This window comes from Heterodontus francisci, chromosome 14, assembly GCF_036365525.1.
Source record: "Heterodontus francisci isolate sHetFra1 chromosome 14, sHetFra1.hap1, whole genome shotgun sequence".
Lineage (NCBI taxonomy): Eukaryota > Metazoa > Chordata > Chondrichthyes > Heterodontiformes > Heterodontidae > Heterodontus > Heterodontus francisci.
This window is the reverse complement of record NC_090384.1, coordinates 42,802,438-42,825,289: the sequence shown is the minus strand read 5'-3', so window position 1 is coordinate 42,825,289 and position 22,852 is coordinate 42,802,438. Positions and strand designations below refer to the sequence as shown.

Here is a 22,852-nt window from a genome sequence, read left to right as displayed (position 1 = left end):
TGCCATTCAATACGATCATGGCTGATCTTGGGCTTCATCTCCACTTTCCTACCCGCTCCCTTGATTCCCTTCGTGACCAAAAATCTATCTATCCCAGCCTTAAATGTATTCAATGATGGAGCATCCACAACCCTCTGGGGTAGAGAATTCCAAAGATTCACAACCCTTTGAGTGAAGTAATTTCTCCTCATCTCAGTCCTGAATGATTGACGCCTTATCCTCAGACTGTGTCCCCATGTTCTAAATTCCCTGACCAGTGGGAACAATCTCTCAGCTTCTACCCTATCAAGCCCTTTCAGAATCAATTAGATCGCCTCTTACTCTTCTAAACTCCAGAGAATTTAGGCCCAATTTACTCAGCCTCTCATCAAAGGACAACCCCCTCATCCCAGGTCCAATTTAGTAAATCTTCCCTGCACCACCTCCAGTGTAAGTATATCCTTTCTTAAATGTGGAGACCAAAACTGCATACAATATTCCAGGTGCGATCTCACCAAAGCCCTGTTCAATTTTAGTAAGACTTCTTTATTTCTGTACTCCAATCCCCTTGCAAAAAAGGCCAATATACCATTTTCCTTCCTAATAGCCTGCTGCACCTGCTAACTTTGCGTGTTCCTTGTACGAGTACCCCCAAGTCTCTCTGAACATCAACACTTACCAGTATCACACCTTTTTTAAAAAATTCTGCTTTTCTGTTTTTACAACCGAAGTGAACAACTTCACACTTCCCTACATTATACTGCATTTGCCGTCTTGTTGCCCACTCACTTAACCTGTCTATATCTCTTTGCAGTCTCTGTACGTCCTCCCCGCAGCTTACCTTTCCACCGAGCTTTGTATCATCAGCAAACTTAGATATATTACTCTCTATCTCTTCATCCAAGTCATTAATGTAGAGTTGAGGCCCAGTACTGATCCTTGCGGCACCCCACTATTCACTGCCTGCCAACTTGAAAATGCCCCATTTATGCCCACTCTCTGCTTCCTATCTGTTAACCAATCCTCTATCCACGCTATTACATTACCTACAACACCATGAGTCCTTATCTTGCCTAATAATCTTTTAAGTGGCACCTTATCGAATGCCTTTTGAAAATCCAGATATACGACATCTACTGGTTCCCTTTTATCTACCCTACTAGTTGCATCCTCAAAAAACTCGAATAAGTTTGTCAAACAGATCTCCCTTTAGTAAAACTCTATGCTGACTTGTTCTAATCATACTATGCTTTTTCAAGTGCAATGTTAAGACCTCTTTAATAATAGTTTCCAGCATCTTCCCAACGACTGATGTTAGGCTAACTGCCCTTTTCTCTCTACCTCCTTTCTTGAAAAGCAGCATAACATTTGCCAACTTCCAATCTGAGGGGACCATTCCTGAATCTAAGGAATTCTGAAAAATCATAGCCAGTGCATCCACTATCTCTGCAGCTATCTCTTTTAGAACCTTAAGATGTAGGCCACCTGGTCCCGGGGACTTGTGAGATTTTGGTCCCTCAAGTTTCTCTAATACTTTTTCTTGGCTGATAGCAATATCCTTAATTTCCTCACTCTTTTTAGCCCATCGGTTACTGCCTGTTTCTGGTATGGAACTTGTGTCTTCTACTGTGAAGACAGACACAAAATATTTGTTCTGTTCAATGCCTCAGCCATTTCCTCATTCCCCATGATGATTTCTCCTGTCTCTGCCTCTAAGGGACCAACGTCTACTTTAGCTACTCCCTTCCTTTTTATGTACTTATAAAAGTTCTTACAATCTGTTTTTATATTGCTGGCTAGTTTACTTGCATTCTATTTTTTCCCCTTTTTATTAACTTTTTGGTGGCCCTTTGCTGGTTTCTAAAACACTCCCAATCCTCAGACTTGCTACTATTTTTTGCAACATTGTCAGCTACAGTCAGGAAGTGTTCTGTCCAGTAGGGGGCAGCATTGAGTTTTGGTTCTAAAGACAGAAAAGGACAGTGTTACATAGATGGAATATGTAACACCATCTAGATGTCAAATGATTTGATATTTGCATTTGTTTACTTCAGTTTATGGACATCGACTATTGTGAGCTGCTTTCACTAGGTACAAGGGTTCCAGAGGTTACTCTGTTTTGCACTAGAACATTGGAGCATGAAAACTTGTGGCTTTGTGATTTAAAAGTGGAATTATTATGTTAAGGGTTTGAGACAGTGAGGGAAATAAAATCAATCTGAATCACTGCATTCATTTTATGTTGGACTTTCAAGAAATACAAAAGTTTTTTTTTAAGGAAACTACTAGCGCCTTGTTGCTACACATAAGAATGCAAACTCCTTCAATTATAAACTCTCAGCCTGAATGAAGTAATTTTGGTTCAAGTCAGTCACATAGCAACTGTGGCACAACTTCAACTGAAGACTGTAATGAAACATCACACCACCAAGCAAGTAGAAGGCACCTGTCTACAGCTTGTTTCTGTCTCCCTCACACATTTAACTAAACAAGGGATACATTTAAATCAACTCTCTGTTCCATTGTTTTCAGAAATATCATTGGTGTCTCCAACTTGAGGACGCCAATATTACTCACTGGGGACAGGTGCTGCAATGGCTTAGATATTCTTTTCACGTAAAGCGCCTGGAGTCAAATCCAGACCAGACCAGAACAGTAGGTTAAACATCTCCTCTACCTAGTACCTGTAAGGCTCATACATAAAGAATAAGATACTTGGATGAGACTATGAAGGTTGGTCTGCATCCTTAGCACTGTGCTTGTAAATGACTCAAAATATTCAGAAAAGGTAGGGTTAAAAACTGTGAGAAAAAGAAATAACCTTAGAACAGCACACTTCATATTTCACGAGTGCAACATGTCTATTTCCACACTAGCCCAATGGACAGTGTTACAATAGGGTCTAACAACCACTAAGAACTGGGCTCTGATGTCACAAACACTATCCATGTATTGGCAGTTAATCAGCAGTCCTGCTCGTAAAGGCCACAGGGCTCATGTGGGAGGTGAATATATTGCAACAGTGTGGTATGGAGGGTACTGTTGCAAGCTTTTATTGTTTCAGAGTTTTCACCCTTCCCTCTTCTCCAAAAGGCTTTGAGTTGAGTTGGGGTAAAGTTCTATGGGCTCCAACCACCCTGCAGATCCTCAACTAAAGTAGCCTATTCCTCATGCCACTCTGGAATGACTTATATTGGGATGTGTATGTGTTTATTATGTAAATATATGCACATATCGTTGAAAGAAATAACTAAACTATACTAATCACCTAGAGCATGTGTTAATTACATCTTTATATTGATTGGTCTGTTCTTATCACATTGATGGAAATCACTCGTCAGGAATGAACAAGTGATTCAAATTTGTCTTATACTTTTGCCAAGTCTCCTTTTTTCCCCTATTACAGCCAACAGTAATTCCTCGACTCAGAATTCTTTTTCTTTTGGGCCTCCTTATCTCGAGAGACAATGGATACGCGCCTGGAGGTGGTCAGTGGTTTGTGAAGCAGCGCCTGGAGTGGCTATAAAGGCCAATTCTAGAGTGACAGGCTCTTCCACAGGTGCTGCAGAGAAATTTGTTTGTTGGGGCTGTTGCACAGTTGGCTCTCCCCTTGCGCCTCTGTCTTTTTTCCTGCCAACTACTAAGTCTCTTCGACTCGCCACATTTTAGCCCTGTCTTTATGGCTGCCCGCCAGCTCTGGCGAACGCTGGCAACTGACTCCCACGACTTGTGATCAATGTCACACGATTTCATGTCGCGTTTGCAGACGTCTTTAAAGCGGAGACATGGACGGCCGGTGGGTCTGATACCAGTGGCGAGCTCGCTGTACAATGTGTCTTTGGGGATCCTGCCATCTTCCATGCGGCTCACATGGCCAAGCCATCTCAAGCGCCGCTGACTCAGTAGTGTGTACAAGCTGGGGATGTTGGCCGCCTCGAGGACTTCTGTGTTGGAGATACGGTCCTGACACCTGATGCCAAGTATTCTCCGGAGGCAGCGAAGATGGAATGAATTGAGACGTCGCTCTTGGCTGACATATGTTGTCCAGGCCTCGCTGCCATAGAGCAAGGTACTGAGGACACAGGCCTGATACACTTGGACTTTTGTGTTCCGTGTCAGTGCGCCATTTTCCCACACTCTCTTGGCCAGTCTGGACATAGCAGTGGAAGCCTTACCCATACGCTTGTTGATTTCTGCATCTAGAGACAGGTTACTGGTGATAGTTGAGCCGAGGTAGGTGAACTCTTGAACCACTTCCAGAGCGTGGTCGCCAATATTGATGGATGGAGCATTTCTGACGTCCTGCCCCCATGATGTTCGTTTTCTTGAGGCTGATGGTTAGGCCAAATTCATTGCAGGCAGCCGCAAACCTGTCGATGAGACTCTGCAGGCACTCTTCAGTGTGAGATGTTAAAGCAGCATCGTCAGCAAAGAGGAGTTCCCTGATGAGGACTTTCCATACTTTGGACTTCGCTGTTAGATGGGCAAGGTTGAACAACCTGCCCCCTGATCTTGTGTGGAGGAAAATTCCTTCTTCAGAGGACTTGAACGCATGTGAAAGCAGCAGGGAGAAGAAAATCCCAAAAAGTGTTGGTGCAAGAACACAGCCCTGTTTCACGCCACTCAGGATAGGAAAGGGCTCTGATGAGGAGCCACCATGTTGAATTGTGCCTTTCATATTGTCATGGAATGAGGTGATGATACTTAATAGCTTTGGTGGGCATCCGATCTTTTCTAGTCGTCTGAAGAGACCACGTCTGCTGATGAGGTCAAAGGCTTTGGTGAGATCAATGAAAGCAATGTAGAGGGGCAACTGTTGTTCACGGCATTTCTCCTGTATCTGACGAAGGGAGAACAGCATGTCAATGGTCGATCTCTCTGCACGAAAGCCACACTGTGCCTCAGGGTAGACGCGCTCGGCCATCTTCTGGAGCCTGTTCAGAGCGACTCGAGCAAAGACTTTCCCCACTATGCTGAGCAGGGAGATTCCACGGTAGTTGTTGCAGTCACCACGGTCACCTTTGTTTTTATAGAGGGTGATGATATTGGCATCGCGCATGTCCTGGGGTACTGCTTCCTCGTCCCAGCACAGGCATAGCAGTTCATGTAGTGCTGAAAGTATAGCAGGCTTGGCACTCTTGATTATTTCAGGGGTAATGCTGTCCTTCCCAGGGGCTTTTCCGCTGGCTAGAGAATCAATGGCCTCACTGAGTTCTGATTTGGTTGGCTGTATGTCCAGCTCATCCATGACTGGTAGAGGCTGGGCTGCATTGAGGGCAGTCTAAGTGACAACATTCTCCCTGGAGTACAGTTCTAGGTAGTGCTCAACCCAGCGGTCCATCTGTTTGTGTTGGTCAGTGATGATGTCCCCTGATTTAGATTTGAGGGAGGCGATCTTCTTGATGGTTGGCCCAAGAGCTCTCTTCATGCCATCATACATTCCTCTGATGTTTCTGACTCAGAATAGGATGTAGTTAATGTCACAGTCGAGGAAAGGGGAGTAGAAATATTGGGACAAAAATAAATAAAAAGGAGGTGCTAAGTATGTTATCATTTGAAGTTAACAAATCATCCAGTCCAGATGGGAAACATCCTTGGTTGCTGAAGGAAGCTAGGGTAAAGCTAGCAGAAGCTCTGGCCATCATATTTCAAACCTGCTTGGCTATAGGAGTGGTGCCAGAGGACTGGAGGTTTGCAAATGTTACACCGCTGTTCAAAAAAAGGATCGAGGGATAAATCTGTTAACTACAGGCCAATCAGTCATGTAATGTCAATGGTGGGAAAACTACTAGAGACCATTGTCAAGGACAAATTTAATTCTCACTTGGAGAAGCATGAGTTAATAAGGGACAGCCACCAAACGTGTTAAATTGTGTCTGACTAACCTGATTGAGTTCTTAATAAAAGCAAAATACTGCGAATGCTGGAAATCTGAAATAAAAACAAAAAACACTGGAAATACTCAGCAGGTCTGGCAGCATCTGTGGAGAGAGAAGCAGAGTTAATGTTTGAGTTCTTTATTGAAATAACAGAGAGGGTTGATGAAGGTAGTGCAATAGATGTTATACATATGGTCTTTCAAAAGGTAATTGATAAGTGCCACAGTACAAATGACTAATTTCCATCGATGTGATAAGACCAGACCAATCAATATGACGATGTCAGTAACACATGCTCTAGGTGATTAGTATAGTTTTGTTATTTCTTTGCTACAGCTGGAACTTGTCTACCTTCCAACTATCTTGGCAGCTACCTCTGGAGAGATATTAGGGAATTTGCCCAACTGTCCAGTGTGCTCCTCATGATGGTTATCCATTGTGTGAAAATTTGTGGAGTGTGCAAGAATCTTTGACGGAGTATTCTTATTTTTTATGCTGACAGGTTTGGTGATTTGTTTGGAGGACGTGCTGCCTTATCACTGGCATACCTCTCCTCAGGACTTACCTACGTTCTAATGGGACTCTCGACTAGTGTGTCATTGCTTTTCCTTTCCAGAGTGCCCTCAGTTTTCATGCATGGGATGCAAGGTACTGTGTGATACATTTTTTTTCCTTCCATTTTTGGCTTGTCTCTCTTGTGTCTGATTTTAAAATACATTTCTTTCCTTTTAAACTCTCCCAGCTGCTCAGATGGTTGTGACTGATCTGTCTTCTGAGTCGGAACGGGCAGGTGCCCTCGGAAAGCTTGGTCTCTCGTATGGTATGGGGATAATCATTGGTTCTTCAGCTGGTGGTTTTCTGATTGGCAGGTTTGGGTGAGTACCAACTGGGTGTGTCCGTGTGTCCCAGAGGCCTCAATCCAGCAGAAAAAATGATCACTCCTAATCCTCTCCTCATTCAAACAGCCCATCAGACAGTGCCCTTGATAGCTAATTAGATTGATGTACAATGTGGTCCTGAGTCATACAGATCAGAAAGGTCCTCATTGGTCAACTCCTCCTAGAAACTTTGTGGACTGGATTTTCTGGGCCCCCCGAGGTGGGGGGGTGGGTAGGGCAGAAGGCCCATCGCCAAGTGATTTTCACGGGGATGGGATAGGCTGAAAGCAGCCTTTCTGCCCAAGGATTTAACCAGCAGCGGCGGGATGGGGGGGCGGGGGGGTGGGGGGGTGGGGGGTGTGGCTCCACCAGGTGGGGAGGGCACCTTGTAAAATGAGGCATCGTCCCTGCAGACTTGGGTGGAGGGTGCTCCATGGGCAATCTATGGCTCATAGAGGGCCTGGCCAGGAAACAATGCAGCTCCCAGAAACCCCTCCTCTTGGACTTTATGACCACCCCATCCCACCCTCCTTCCCTGGGGCCTTCTGGCCTGGCCCCGGCAACTTTGGTCCAGGATTGCAGCACCGGGCCTGAGTCCAAGGCCTCTGCAGTACCGCAGTGGCCACTGCTCTTGGTGGCACCACCGATACTGCTGAGCTGCCAGTCCTGTGATTGGCGGTATCTCTTGGAGGCGCAACCCCCATCTTTAAAGGGACGGCGATCTTGGCGCCGGAAAACTTCGCCTCCGGAACAACAGAAGATCGTGCTGGGGGAGGCGCAAAAAGGTCGAGGCAGGGTTCCACCCACCTTTTCAGCCTGGTGCCAGCAGCCCCGCCTTCATCACAAAATCCAGCCGTTTGTGTAGTAGTCAGATGAAGACCCAATCATATTCAGTTGTACTGTCCTCTTTGCTTGAACGACCTGCCAATGTCTAGACTCACTCCTCAACGGCACTGGTGTCCAGCACGAGCTTGCACCTTGGAGAGAATGTCAAAAAAGTGTTGGGTTGGGGGGAATTTTCAATTTTATTTTAAAAAGCCAAAGGTTGTTGTATGCTGTAGCACAACCAGTTGAAGCACTGACTTTAATTTGTCCTTTGTGTGCGATAACTTTTCCAACTAGATTTTCCATTCCCATTTTTTTCTTCCTCCTCTGGAGGTGTTGATTTCTTGATAGGGTATATTTCTATGGATCCTTGGTGTCAATTCATATGTGAGCCTAAATTATGTGTGTTAGTAGGTTATTCGACTAGGAGTGAAATAATAGTGGGAAGAGGCACAGCACCCAGTCCTATCCTTGCCTGATATGCATACATGCACTTTCCAGCAGACCCACCACAGTGTGACAACATTTTTAAAAAATCCTTGGTACGCCCCCAATCATGACCACATTGATCCAGTTCTTACTTCATGTTCACACAACTGCACTTTCCATTAAGTTTCAGCCAGAGGTAAAGCATGGCTGGATCTCACACTGTGTAACCAATGAAGCTCGTTTGTAAATCTAGCATTCAGTTTAGAAAAATCTTAACAGGCTAACAAATGTACAGCTCCTTTAAGTTAAACTGATTTCTTAATGGATCGGATGTTACACTCCACTGAGAGCTTTAACACCTAAAACAATTCTAATTTGTGTTCACCTGAGAGTTTGATGTGTCAAAGCACTTCTGATATATTAAAAAGAGTAAGTTGGTCAACCTTATAACTGATCTAAACGTTAAATTTAATCTCTTGCTCAGAATTGCATGATTCCCTGCATGGTTTTCACTGTTCCTACATTTCCTGACTGTGCCTGCCTACAAGAGACCATATTGCCATGTTCTAATGCAGGGAACACAGTGTGTTTATGATACTGAAAAAGGTTCAATTTAAGATGAAAATGCTGTCAATGTTGACTATGTAATGGTTCACTTCGATTGTGATTTTCATTACTTCCCTGCTTTAGTGATATAAAATACTTTGATAATTATTCTCTATATCTATTACTTGTGCATTTTACTGTTGGACAGATTTGTTTTCTGTGATGAATACTTTAATTTTAGGGATTTTCCTTTCAATATCGGATTATAATACATGTGTTTGTGGTTTCTAGAACATGAATAAAACTATCCTCTCAGGACCTGGCCAATCTCTTGTTTTTGTACTGCAATCCATGTGTGCAACAGCAGGGGGCAGCTAAGTGCTAGCAATAGATCCAGGAACAGGCTGGGATCTGGATCAGCTCTTTTGTGTGCTGGACTGTACTCAGGCAGAGGCAGGACAGAGTGAGCTTGATTTTCCTTTGCTTGTTCTGAGAACAGCCAGGCTCCACCATGCATCCATGGCACATGATACAAACAGAAAGATCTGAGGTTCATGGCTTCATTCCTCTTTGTGTTATTTTGCTATACAGAGATTCTATTACGTAAAGCAGAGAGCTGCAGAAGTCTTAGTTTGGTATGATTAAAGAAATAACTGCATTTATATAGCACCTTTCACAATCTCAGACCATCCCAAAGCACTTTAATTAAGTACCTTTGAAGTCTAGTCGCTGTTTTGGAGATGTGGCAGGCAGTTTGCCCACAGCAAGGTTACACACAAAGCAATGAAATAAATGACTAGGTAATCTGTTTTTAATAATGGCTGAGCTGTAAATATTGACTAGAACACCAGGATTAACTCCCCTGCTCTTGTTTGAAATAGTGCCATGGTATCTTACGTCCACCTCAAAGGGCAGGCAGAGCCTTGATTTAACATCTCATCTATAAGACAGCACCTCTAACAGTGTAGCTGTTACTCAGACTACAGTGGAGTATCAGTTTAGATTTTTGTATTGAAGTTTCTGGAGTGGGACTTGACCCTCAATCTTCTGAATCAGAGGTGAGAGCACAACCCACTGAGCCATGGCTAACGTCATTAAAGGAGTCATCTGTGTGTAGGAGTATGTAAGCTCAGTCATGACTATAAATTCCCTAGGTGGTGTTGATTCTTGTTTTAAAAGATAAAATTATGAACATCTGTCTGCTTCATGCAAGCTCTGAGGTGTGTCCCAGACAAGAAACCCACACATTGTTTGTACTGTAAGTAGTGGGTAGTCTTGAACTAACTGAATTTGACATTCTGAATTTTCACCCACTTGCTGACTGGAAATTTTCCCTAAGGGTGCTGACTCTTTCTTGGGGAAACCTCAAGTGCTCAATTTGCTCACCAATGCCTCATTCAATTAATGTGTGAGTCTAGATAAGGGGTTTTGACAGTGGAATGTATCAGAGTCAAGTTCACTCCTATTCCCACCTGACAGCCACTCATGCACCTTCCCAGATAGAGTAACTTGTCACCTCCCAACGGCTGTTCCAGCTAAGGCTGCACAGACTGAGAATTGACCCCAGGGCCTTCTGGTTTGTTTCACTCTGCGCAATATTGGAGTGTTGCACTACGCTTTGCCTTAACCAGTACCTCAATTGTCAAAGCGTAAAGAGAGAAACCAGCCCAATGTCCGCAACAATATCTCAATGCCCAACTGCGGCATCATTGCACAACAAATTCCAATGAACAAGCAGGTGAACACTTCAAAGATGAAGAGTTGTTAAATTGAGTTATAAAGACCAACAGGCTTGCTTTCTGATCTGTACTGAGTTTGGTGTCGCCGTCCAGGTGACAATTGGGTCACCACAGTTGGCCTTGACACCCTTGGTTAATTGGCCAGGGTTCCTGCTCCTAACCACTGCCCAGTGACCTCCATTAAAAAGTGTCCATGTGGTTGTTGGTGGATTGGGCTCAGCTCTGAATAGCCAACTGATGCTCGGGTAGCATTTCCATGATGGTTCTACATTCTTCGCAGTTAGTACAGCAGAAGCCCCAAAAACAGCGTAAAAGGCGTTTATGCTGTTTATCTGGATTTCCCCTGAAATTCTTAGTGATGCTGTTCGTGCTCGGACATGAACAATAACCATTTGGGATGATTTGGGATGATGGCTATAAACTATACACCAGAGAAAGTCAGCACCTTCACAGCAGAGGAGAGCAAAAAGCCAGCAGAAGTGACCAACCATGGAATGGGAAAGGCAGACACCCTGTTATCATAACTGCTAGCAGTCAGGGCCATCCTTCCCATTGATCCCGATACACCAAGAATAAGCAACTCCCTACACCTACATTGTTCCTAGGCACAACCATGACAAGAATTGTACCAATCCACTCTTACTGTGAGAACCATATAATCAAAATAAAACAATTTTTTGTATAAAATATGTTCATAAAATATATAGAGCTCTGTCGAGCAGAGAGCAGCATCCTGCCCCAAATCCAGGCCTTACTCCTGTAAGAAATCTGGTTCTAACCAGCCACTGGTGGCAGCAAGTCAGCCAGCATAAAGGGCTTGCAGCAGTTACAGAAGTTCTAGAGACTGAGGGAGGAAATGAAGGTGGTGAGGCTGCCTGATCCTTGTCGCAGATGTCATGAAAAGGAAAGCAGAGCTTTTTAAATCAGTAATGCAGGGGATTAACAGGGGGCAAAAACCTTTTTGAACTACCCAAAATAGTTGGTGTACTTAATCTGTTAAAAACAGCACCTTCGTAATTGACCGGCAGCTGTCTGAGACTAAACTGGACTGTTCACAACCTTGGTGTCACATTTGACCCCGAAATAAGCTACCGACCATATATCCACATCATCACTAACACTGCCTATTTCCACTTCCATAACATTGTCCGGCTTTGTCCCTGCCTGAGCTCATCTGCTGCTGAAACCCTCATTCATGCCTTTATTACCTCCAGACCTGAATATCCCACCACAATCCTGGCTGGTCTCCTTCTATAAACTTGAGGTTATTCAAAGTTCTGCTGTCCATGTTTATACTTGCACTAAGTCCTACTCATCAATCACCCCTGTGCTCGCTGACTACCTTGGCTTCCTGTCCAGCAACGCCTTGATTTTCAAGTCCCTCCATAGTCTTTCCCCCTCCCTAGCTCTGTCGTCTCCTCCAGCCCCACAATCCTCCGCAATATCTGCGCTCATCTAATTCTGGCCTCTTGAACGTCCATGTTGGGCAGGAAACTGCCCTGGGCAATCATGACACTGCCCTAACAACTTGAACTCCTTGTTCATAAGGTGGCAGGAGGTCAGCAGTAAGTTGTAAAATGCGATTACTTGCAAAGCCTCAAGGGAACTTCAATGCTCCAATACTTAGTACAAAGTGTAAGAATGATCCTGAACCCACAGTCTGGGATTACACATGAAGAATGGACATTTGGGAAAGATACCAGGGTTGTCTCGGTTACTGGAAAATCAAATAAACCTGTAGCAAGCTATCATTGTATTCACGAAACAAAATGTTTAATACACCTGTGTTGAAACATAGTTGCTCCACCATTGGTGGCTCTGCCTTCAATTGCCTAGTCCCTGAGCTCTGGAATTCTCTTCCTACATCTCTCTACCTCTGTCCCTCTCTTCCTTCCCCTTTAAGATGCTGCTTAAAACCTAACTCTTTGAACAAGCTTTTGGCCATCTGGCCTAATATCTCGTTATGTAACTCTGTGTCATATTTTGTTTTATAATGCACCAATGAAGTACTTTGGGATATTTTATTATATTAAAGGCAATATATCAGTTGTTGTTGTAATGGCAAATGGTTAACTCTATTTGCCTGATATTGAGTAGCTCCCTGTGGTAAGCATGAACGATGTTAGTGGTGGGGACTGTACCTGGAATTATCCTTTGGGTGTTTCTGTAACCTTTTGATGGGAAAAATGCTCTTCCTATGATTGGTACTCCAGTTGATCTTATACAGCCACAAAGCACTCTCTTGAGATTTGTAGTACAGCTTAATACTTCTCTGTTTTGGCAGTGCCTTCTAAGCCCATGAACCCTATTATCAAGAAATACAAGGAAAGTCATATCAGGGGAATGCCATCACTCTAAGTTCCCCTCCCAGTCACACACCATCCTGATTTAGACATATACCACCATTCCTTTGTCGATGCTGGGACAAATCCTGCCTAACACCATTATGAGAGCACCATCACCACAAGGATTGTGGTGGTTCAGGAGAAAACCAACAATCATTAGGAAGCAAAAGGGAGGAAGTTCGCAGTCCTGCACGAGTCTAAGTTACTTTTTTGTTTATGCTATTATATCCTGTCCTTCTCCCCATAGTAATTTTTCTCTCTACCTCGTCAATTCTACTGATAAAACTTTGTCCATTAACAATTTACAACTCACCCCTCTATTCACTGGTTGGCAGTCTTACTCAGTTTACTGTGTCCTTCTGATCTGTTTTTCTGTTTTATCTTTCTTGTGTTCCTTGTCCCTTTTGTTGCCTTTTCTGTTTTTTTAATCTCACTTTTTTTCCCCCTTGCTGTATTAGTTTAAACCCTCCCACATAGCATTTGGTACTTGTCCAGCAAGCACACTGATGCCAGTCATCTTGAGGTCTGTCTGTCCTGTACAGGCTGCTACTGCTTCAGAACTGGTCCCAATATCCCAGAAATTTTAAACTTATCCCTTCTACACCAACTGTCCAAGTTTTTTTTTTTAACTCCCTTATCCTACCATTCCTACATGGATAAGAATGTGGCACTTGAGTTCTTCTGATATTACTGTATTCAAGGTCCTGCTCTTTAATCAATGCTCTAATTACAGAAATAAAAACAAGAAATGCTGGAAATACTCAGCAGGCCTGGCAACATCTGTGGAGAGTTAACGTTTCAGGTCAGTGACTCTTCTTCAGAACTGCTTCTCTCTCCGCAGATGCTGCCAGACCTGATGAGTGTTTCCAGCATTTCTTGTTTTTATTTCAGATTTCCAGCATCTGCAGTATTTTGCTTTTGTTTTACTCTAATTACAGAAACTTCTTTTCAAAAACCTAATTTTATTTCTTCCTATGTTGTTTCTAACATGGACGATAATTTATGACTGTTCTCCTTCCCTCTCCAAAATCTTTTCTACCTTCTCCATGATCTCCTTTAGTCTTGCACCTGGGAAGCTATATACCATTTAGGCTCCTTAGTAATAATTGCAAAAACACCTGTTTATTCCACTGTCAACAGAAGTCTTTATTACTACTGTGTTTCTACACTTCACTCCCCCCACTTTGGCAACCACTCCATGTTGCTGTGTTATTGCTCATGGTTGCTCTCTTCCAAGTTGTTGATATTGTCGCAGGTATTTACTTCCTTACCAATTCAGCACTCTGGAATATATCTGTGCTATCTCCTATCTACTCCTCTGACATTAATGGTGGTCACTCGCTTTCCTTATTACCTCACTCGGCATGCACAGCGACACTTCCTGGTATGTCCATTCCAGGAACCCTTCAGCCTTCTGGATGTCACTAGCTGGTCCTCATGCCAAAAACATTTGAACTTGAGTGCAAGGAGTAGGACATTTGCTGCATGCATAGTCATTCTAGACACACAAGGCATCCAATACATTCCATATTGCACAGATATTCAACATCATGGGCCTTAAACTGCCTCCCCATTCTAAACTCAATTGTTTACTCTTAAAAGATTAATAACATTGAATACAACAACTTAATGATTTAACCCCTAATAATTTAATCCTGTCCACAAAGCCCTGTTCAGCTTTTAAATGCGTATGGATTGAGCCATTAAGAATAGCAGTAAGTGTAATGTGATTAACAGTTAAGATGGCAAACTGTAAACTGAATCTAAAAAATCTGGCTCTCCTATTGGGTTCAGTGGATAAATGGTGTGGTCCTTGACCTTATCAACCTTCCCAGGCAGAATCCCTGTCTTGTGAAGAGTTAGCGAACCTCAGCTGGAATATTGGTTTTGATGCTGCAGTTAACATTAGCATCCGAGGTAGGGAGGGGAGGAAATTGCAAAGCAAAAAGCACACTGATTCCATTGAAACATAGGCCAGACAAAGAGCATTAAGGAGACCTTGTACGATATGATCCCAGGGTGGTGCCATTGCATGATTTGATCACATTTTCCAATTACACCCTCTGTCTGTCTGCAGCAACAGGCATTTTGTTAATACAAGGCTGTCTTTAAACACTGATCAGATCTGCTTGGACAAGTCCCATCATGCCCCCAGACTTCCTCCCTTTTGTTGGTTTAAATCTCCCTGTTGATGTTACCATGGTGGCATTATCTCAAAATATTTCCATTGATACCTGAACATGCCTCAGGTAATAATGGGAAATCAAAGATGTTGTGGGAGGTCCAGGCCATGAGGTGTGTAGAGTACAGCTCAGTTATAGATAATGCACTGAATATTTAGATATTGGAATATAAAGAAACAAGAATGCGAAATATTGTTACGAAAGTGCTTCCATTTTTGTTAAATATTTTTTGAAGGCTCATATTTGAAGTGTGGAAATGATTCATTTTGGAGGACTGAAGATTTTATAGATGCTGGACTTTGTTTTTTGCTGAAAGTTCACTGAAAGGACACTGAGAGGTCTTGTTTGAAAACAACCTTTACTGGATATCACAAGCCTTAAGCTCAATAAACAACAGAAACCTTGGTGACTTGGGGGAGATGTTTACAGAGAAGTGACATGTCAAGATTTATGAGGATCAGGAGGTGGTTTCCCTTCTGAGATTTTGTTTTGGTTCAGTTGGGGTATAGGCAGTGTTGAAAAGCAGTTGGTTTTGTAGCCTGCTGAAAAGAAATCCCCAGCTCATCTTTCCTGCACCTCGCTAAGAAGACCCTGAGAAATCCAGAGTGTCAGCTCCTCTTTCTCTACCGAGAAAACCCTGCAAATCCAGAGTGTGATAACTAAAACCCCTAATGCCACATTTCTCCAGACTATTTCTCGACATCCCCAGAATGAACTGCTTCTGAAAAGATCCTAGTGGCCCGTCCCCGTATACCCAGACGCCAGACTAAAAGGTACAACAGACATCCTTCCATATCTTCTCTTTTTCTCGTCAAGAATTAGCAATTATATGGCCAAAGTATTCCTTTTTTGTCTATTTTTTGTAAAAGACCTCTGCAGAGAGAATTTCTTTATTTTTTTCAGTGTGTGTGTGGGTTATTTAAAAAGGAAACTTTCATATTTCAGTCTGTGTTAATGTTTTGCTTTGTTACTGGATAAGTCTTGTTTTATAATAAACTGATAATTTTGTTGTTTATTAAAGAAACCTAGTTGGTGTATTTCTGGGATAAAGAGTAGAGTATATGATTCACTGTATCGGTAACTGGGTAAACATTTAAAATATATGTTGTGACCTGTGGAGAAGCAGAACTAGAAAAGACAGTGCACTCCTCCCGCCTCAGTCGTAACAATATCTACACCAGGGATTCAGTCTCAGCTGCTAAGTCCATGCGTCACTGAATCAAATAGATCCACTGATCCCAACTTTGGTATCTTGACTTGTGCTGAGTTAGCTGATCTCAGCCAGAGCAATTGTGAGATTTGGTGAGGCAAAATAAACCTCCCACATCTGGGATGGAAAGGGAAAATTGGCCAGGGATCCCCCTCCTTATCACTATCCAGTGACTCCTACTGGAAAGAATGCGTGTTTGGATTGAGGACTGTCATGCTTGGTTGTCATGGCCACCACAATCAAATCACCTGGCAACACATATTATCTTGGATCAGATGACAAATCGGCATTAGATGAGATACCTGAGAGTGCCTGGTATGTATTGGACTGTATCCCAGCCTGAGTTAGAAAGGAGGGGCTGGATTTTGTTCTCCACCAGGCGTTGGGGTCCATGTTGTGGGGGGGGGGGGCCTGAAGATGCCTCCGAGAGAGGGCCACCTCGCACCCCGACAACAGTAGGGCCCGACCCGATATTACTGGCGGTGGCGAGGCCTCGTGGCGGCCCCCTTCCCCCCGCCGCTCGGCGACAGGACTCCATTTGAATATTTAAATAAATTTAAATGAATGAATAAATGATACTTACGCCACCACCTCATGTTCCGTTGCGACCTTTGGCCCAGTGGCCAGCACTCCCGTGCATTTGGATCCCTGTCCGGGGAAACGAGGCGCCACACTGGTGGGGAGGAGAGAGAAGGTAAGTTCCTCAGTGCTGGGGGTGGGGAGGTGGTGGAAACTGGGTCAAAGTAACATCATGGGTGTAGGGGATGATGGGAAGGGTTGGAGATTAAAGTTTATGCAGTTTGTGGGGGGGGGGCGGTGGGGAGGTCAGATGGACAAGGTAAGTATTTTTGGAGGGGGGGGAAGGGCAAATAATTAATTTGATTGTTATTGTGGGGGAAAGAGGCAGAAGAAATGTCTCTGTTTATTTTTATTGACTTTAACTTTAAATTTCCCGGTAGGGCTGAAAGCCCTTTAAAAATGGCATCAACACCTGCGCTCAGGCAACTAATGCCATTGCCGGGGACGGACAACCAGCCTCTCCAAGTGATCGGGGGGAGGGCCCACCCCGGCTATTTAAATGCGCCGCCCCAGCTATTTAAATGCGCCGCTGCACGGAAGATTGCGGCGTCTCCGCCGCCAACATCGGCGATGGGCACAGAAGGTTCAGCCCGAGGAGTTGGAAGCAGCAAAAACCAAACCAGGACACCACTTGACTTTCATTTCTGCTGCCTATGTATCGAGACCCTATATCTCTACCCTCTGTGAATGCTTAAGATCTGCTGAATTATACCAGCTTGGCTGTCTCCTCTCCCTGCATATCATTCTGTTCAATTTGAGAATTTCAGTCTTGATCACTGAACAGTAATTCAAAATTTGAACTTTGAAGCACATGGTTGTAAAAAGGGCATAGTGGGGCTTCACATAGTATTAACTGCCCTGGGTAATTTCATACACTACCCGCAGTGAGCTTCATGCAGGCTAATGGATAGTTATAAAAACAGAAAATGCTGAACACTCAGCAGGTCAGGCAGCATCTGTGGAGAGAAACACCGTTAATGTTTCAGGTCAATGACTAAGGAACTTTACAAAGATCAACTCCCATCGACATGAAACATTCTGTTCCTTGTGGAGTTGAAATTGAGCCCCAGATGTTGCTTGCTTGTGTTTCATTGCAGGGCAACAGCTGGCCATAAAGTGAGTTTTATGCATTGGTAATGATGACCGACATTGTCATGCACACAGGACATTAAATGGCTGGTTTGGAATTAATTGTGGGGTAATAGACAGCCGGCAGTGTATTTGCATTGAGATTTAGATAACTGACAGTGTGTTACAGAGTACTAGGTGGTTGGTAGTGAGTTACATTAGATAATTAAAATCATAGAATGGTTACAGCATGGAAGGCGGACATTCAGCCAATTGTGTCCATGCTGGCTCTCTGCAAGAGCAATTCAGCTGGACCCACTCCCCCACCCATTAGCTCTGCAATTTTTTTCTGTTCAGGTGCAAATCCGATTCCCTTTTGAAAGCCCGATTGTATCTGCCTCCACCACACTCTCAGGCAATGCATTCCAGATCCTAACCATTCACTGTGTAAAAATGTTTTCCCTCATGTGGCCATTGAGTTGGGATTGTATTACAAGGGTCTCTGTATGAAAAGTGTAAGAATGGCATTTTTACACGGGTGGGATTGTCTATGTGTCAATCACAGTTTGCATCTCAATGAGATGAAAGGTTTCTTTCAGACTGTGTACTGCTGCCTGGTTCCTGTTTGCACATGCTGGCAACTAAATATGGAGCATTTAGTGCTGAACAGGCCTCCCAGCAAGTTCAAGAAAATGCCACACAGCCCACAAGCATTTCTAAATCACTGATGACATGCTAGTGTTGAACTCAATGTGCAGCATAATTCACTCAACGCCTGACATGTGAGGAAGAGATTAATGCACATCTTTCTTCCCCACTATGCTTTTCCTCTCTTCTCTTTCTCTTGACAGATCCCAGGAGCTTTCTGGTACCTAACTCAAGTGGCCATTGTTATCTAAACCTAGCCAGTGAACGCTGTCAGGATGGGGTCAACTGAGGAGGGTAGAACTTCATCCTGTTATCAGTTGACATCTGCACACACATTTGCTAGTGGAGTCATGGATCACAATCAGGAGCAGGAACCCTGGCTGATTACCTTTTCCTTGCTCAATAGCTCTGAGGCCAATTGTAGCACTGCAACAGCTGGCCCAGCTGAGATGAATTGACTCAGTACGTGTAAATTATTACACTTGATGTAAGCATTAAATCAGAAATAATGGGCCGTATTTTACGTTTCGTCGGCGGATGTAAACAATCGCGGTCCGCCCGCTCAGACCGCACGTTGTGGAGCCATCACAATATTCAGCGCGGTGGCTCATTTAAATGGCCAGGGCAGTCTGCCCAACCCGATGACGTTTGGGGGGTGGACAGTCCGTCCCCGGCAATGGCGTCAGTAGCCTTTGCGCAGGTGCTGGCGCCATTTTTAAAGGGCTTCAAGCCTTTCCATTAATTTAAATATTTACAGAGAGATGTTGCAAAAATGCGAAAAACAGTTAATTTGCCCCTCTCCCATCACCCCCCCCAATAACCATGCAATGCATTACTTGCTCTCTCGCCCCACCAAAAAACTTCCCCTGCCCACCTGATATCCCCCCCATCAAAGTTCATAAATTATAAACTTTACCCCTTCTCACCATCCCCTACACCAATGAAATTACTTTGACACCATTTCCACACCCCCCCGCCCCCCACTCCTCCCCGCACTGAAAAACTTACCTGCTCCCTCCTCCCCACTAGTGTTCTGCCTTGCATCCCCGGATGTGGGTATCGGAAGGAGTGGGAGTGCCGGTCACCAGCACCAATATCACTCTGGAACGGATGGCGGGAGCAGGTCTGTCACTTATTCCTTCATTTACATTATTTTACACATGCAGATTTGGCTTCCGTTGCCGAGCGGGAGGGGAGGGGGTGTTGGAGGGTTGGTGGGTGGGCCGCCACGAGACTTCGCCGCCACCGAAAATATCGGGCCGGGCCTTCCTGACATCGAAGCCCATGGCAGGCCTCTGCTGGAGGCATTTTCCTGCCCCCCACCGCCCAATGTTGGGGGCTCTAAAATTCTGCCCAGTACCTTTGTGGATCAGTTTTGCACTGGTTAATGTGGTTACCCACAGATCTGTTGTTGGAGGAGCTGATAGTTAGTTATTTAGTAATAGCAAGCTTTAAATCAGCTGAGAAGGATACTGAACCCTGTTGATTCCGTGGAGGCCTTTGCCAGCTTGTTGATGGATTAAAAGTAGCTCTCACTTTTCCTCTTGTCACAAAGCTGTCTTTTTTAACAATTTCTTTTTGTTTTAATCCTTTCTTTTCATTGTTGGTAATATTTAGTTTTCTTACTTTCTCTCCTAAAGGTGTTAGCTCTAGCTAGAGCACAATTTTGTGGCATCAAGAGGCCTTGATACTTTCCTAAGGTAGCCATTCATCATGTGTGGTGACTCTGGATAGTCAGTATCAACTGGTTGGTTATTTAACCATGAGGGGATCCTGAACTCACCTGATGTTGTTTCCCTTATTTCCTTTTCTTTCTCATCACCCCAGCATCTGCACATGAACAATAGACAGAGATCAAGAGCAGTAATTGTGGCTTTTTTTTTACTTCACCTCTCCTTCTTCCCTGCCACCCCCCTCAGCCTAGGGACCAATTGTAAAAACTTGAACTTGCCACAGCTAAGATGTGCTATCTCAACAAAGACTCAACAACTGAACCTGAGCCTAGGACACTCTGGTCTGTGGACCTCAGTTCCTACCCGAAACTTGCTGGTCTTCCAGTGCAAAGAGTTGTCCACGACCGAATGTTGCAGACTGGCACATTCCAAGGTCCAGGACTACGTGCTGAGGGCGCACTAAAGCTTGGGGCAGCCGCAGCAAAGGCTCAATGGGGAAAGACCACTGTGTATGGTCCCCCCACCAAGCTGAATGGAGGGGCTGGATCCATGGAAAACTCCTCAAACTGTATCGGGAAAATTTTCGTTTGCTGAAAAATGAAATGGAAGGGTTGAGGCAACTCACTCCTGCATTGAAGGAAACTGACCTCCTTTGCACTGTTTGTAATTTTTGACCTGGTGCTGTTTGGAACTGTTTTGTCATGTATTTTTTACAGATTTTTATGAATAAAGTATATTTTGGAAATTAAAAAAAATTTTCACAGCAAGGTCTCATTTCCTTCATGACTCAAGTATGCCGATTGTGGCAGTCAGTTTCATCAACGTCTCAAGATCAAATTAGTGAGTGTTTGGAGTACGATATTGACATTTGCTGAGTGATGACACAGAAGTATAATGTCTTCCAAACAGGAGGGAAGAACTGTAAAAGCCTTCAGGAGGACATAGGTTAACAGAATGGGCAGATAGCTGGCAGATACAATTTAATGCAGAGGTCTGAGGTGATGCATTTTCAGAGGAAAAAGCAGGAATTTAAGTATACAGTCAATGAAAAGATACTGAAAGGTGTGGAAAAACAAAGAGATCAGAAGGTGCAAAGATCACATTTCTTGAAAGTGGGAATGCAGGTAAATAGCATTTTGTGTTTTATAAATAGGAACATAGGGTACAAGAACAATAGGAAATAATAAATTTCTGCAAGGTTATAGGTTGCAGTTTGAGTATTGGGCACAATTTTGGATGCCACATTATAGAAAATGCATTAAAAGCTATAGAGGGCATACAGTGTAAATTCACAAAGATGATACCAGTGATGAGAAACTATAATTATGTGGAGAGACATGAGATATTTGGGACTAAGAGAGGACTAAGAAGAGGTTTAATGGAGGTTTTTAAAATTGTGATAGTGAATAGAACAAAACAATTTCTGTAGTAAGGAATGATGAGAAGTCCTCAGTTTAAAAAAAAGTTACTATGAGAAAAAATGTTTATGCAGAGTTGTTGGAGATGGAATGCTTTGACAAGGAGTAATTGAGGCAAGGACATTGCATCTTTTAAAGGAAAAGTGGATAAATATTTGAACTGGAAGAAGATTCAGAGCTGTGGGGAAAGAGTGAGGAAGTGGGATTAGTTTTGGATTGCTCTAATAAACAGTTGACACAGACATGGCATACCACATGGTCTCCTTCTGTACTGTAAACTTCTCTGGTGCGGCGGCCCTCTGTAACATGAAGCGTGTGGATCATCTCGTAATGGAACAAGTGGGTATACGCATCACTGACTGAAAACATAATTTCCTTTATTTGTGTTCAAAATACTGTTACTTTTAGAAACATGGCTTATAGTTGCTGCAAGTAAAGTGTTGTGGCAACACAGAGGTTTTGGGAGTGGAGGAGACATGCCTGCTTTCGTCTGCTGAACTGCTTACAACTCATTGTATGTGTATTTAGGCTTGCCCTCTATCTGATAGCTATTTGGTTTGTTGTCAGATTTGTGGAGAGTGGGAAGAAGGAAATGGTACATCCTGAACATGTAATGCTGTGCCTGGCCTGCATTTAATTAGTTCCAGAAGGTTGTTGTCAGTACTCAACCACTTCCTGGCATTTATACACTAAACAGCAGGAGTATTTTTAAATGATAGGAAACTGGCAGGCAGGATTGTTTATTTTTTCTGTGGTGTTTTGATAGTAAGAAAAAATCCTCTTGCCCCTGCTGTTTCCTCCCTGACTATGACCTTTTCAGAAAATAAAATTATTTTTCCTTACTCACTTTATATATCATTAGGTTACATTTCCAAGAGAACCGTGCTAATACCATGCCCAAGTGAGTTTTCTTCAAGTAAAACACAGCCAAAGACTGATGGCAGGCTACTGTACTGTGTTGGGGGTGGTGTTAGTGGGGCGCAGTGGGAGCTGGGGGTTTGGTGGTTGATAGTGAAGTCAGGTACTTCTGTCTACGTTTAATATGATCGGGTAAATCTAAGTTAATAAAAATGACTTCAGCCTTGGGAATATATGGATGAGGTTCTGCTTATTCTATGGCAAAGTTAGTATGGAGATAGCCAATACACATGGCTAGCTGTATTCACATTATGTTTGTCAACCTATTCGTGGGATTCCAATCTCAAATGGGTTTTCTTTGCTGTTTCAATCTGTGTTAGACTACTTAAAATTGTTGTTTCAGTGAATAACAAACTACAGTCTGTTGTTTGTCACTGTGTGGCTCCACCCCCACAGGCCCACTTTTTCTGAATATATCTTGGTGATGAGTGTCTTAAAGTATGTAATTTCCTCTGGTATTCAGCTGAAAAAATTGGCACAAAAGAATCAATCTTTCATGAATACAAGCAATGTTAACTGTTGTAAAATAAAGTCA

General features: G+C 43.5%; 1 protein-coding gene across 3 annotated transcripts in view; it reads left to right on the top strand.

Moving 5' to 3' along the window:
• slc22a18 (solute carrier family 22 member 18) overlaps positions 1 to 22,852 on the top strand; it is a 157,947-nt gene that overhangs the window by 58,400 nt on the left and 76,695 nt on the right. For all 3 annotated transcript variants that reach the window (XM_068046084.1, XM_068046082.1, XM_068046083.1), the window contains 2 exons: positions 6,361 to 6,506; positions 6,601 to 6,733. In XM_068046084.1, coding sequence (XP_067902185.1) covers positions 6,361 to 6,506; positions 6,601 to 6,733 — 279 coding nt within the window. The remainder of the gene's footprint in view (positions 1 to 6,360; positions 6,507 to 6,600; positions 6,734 to 22,852) is intronic.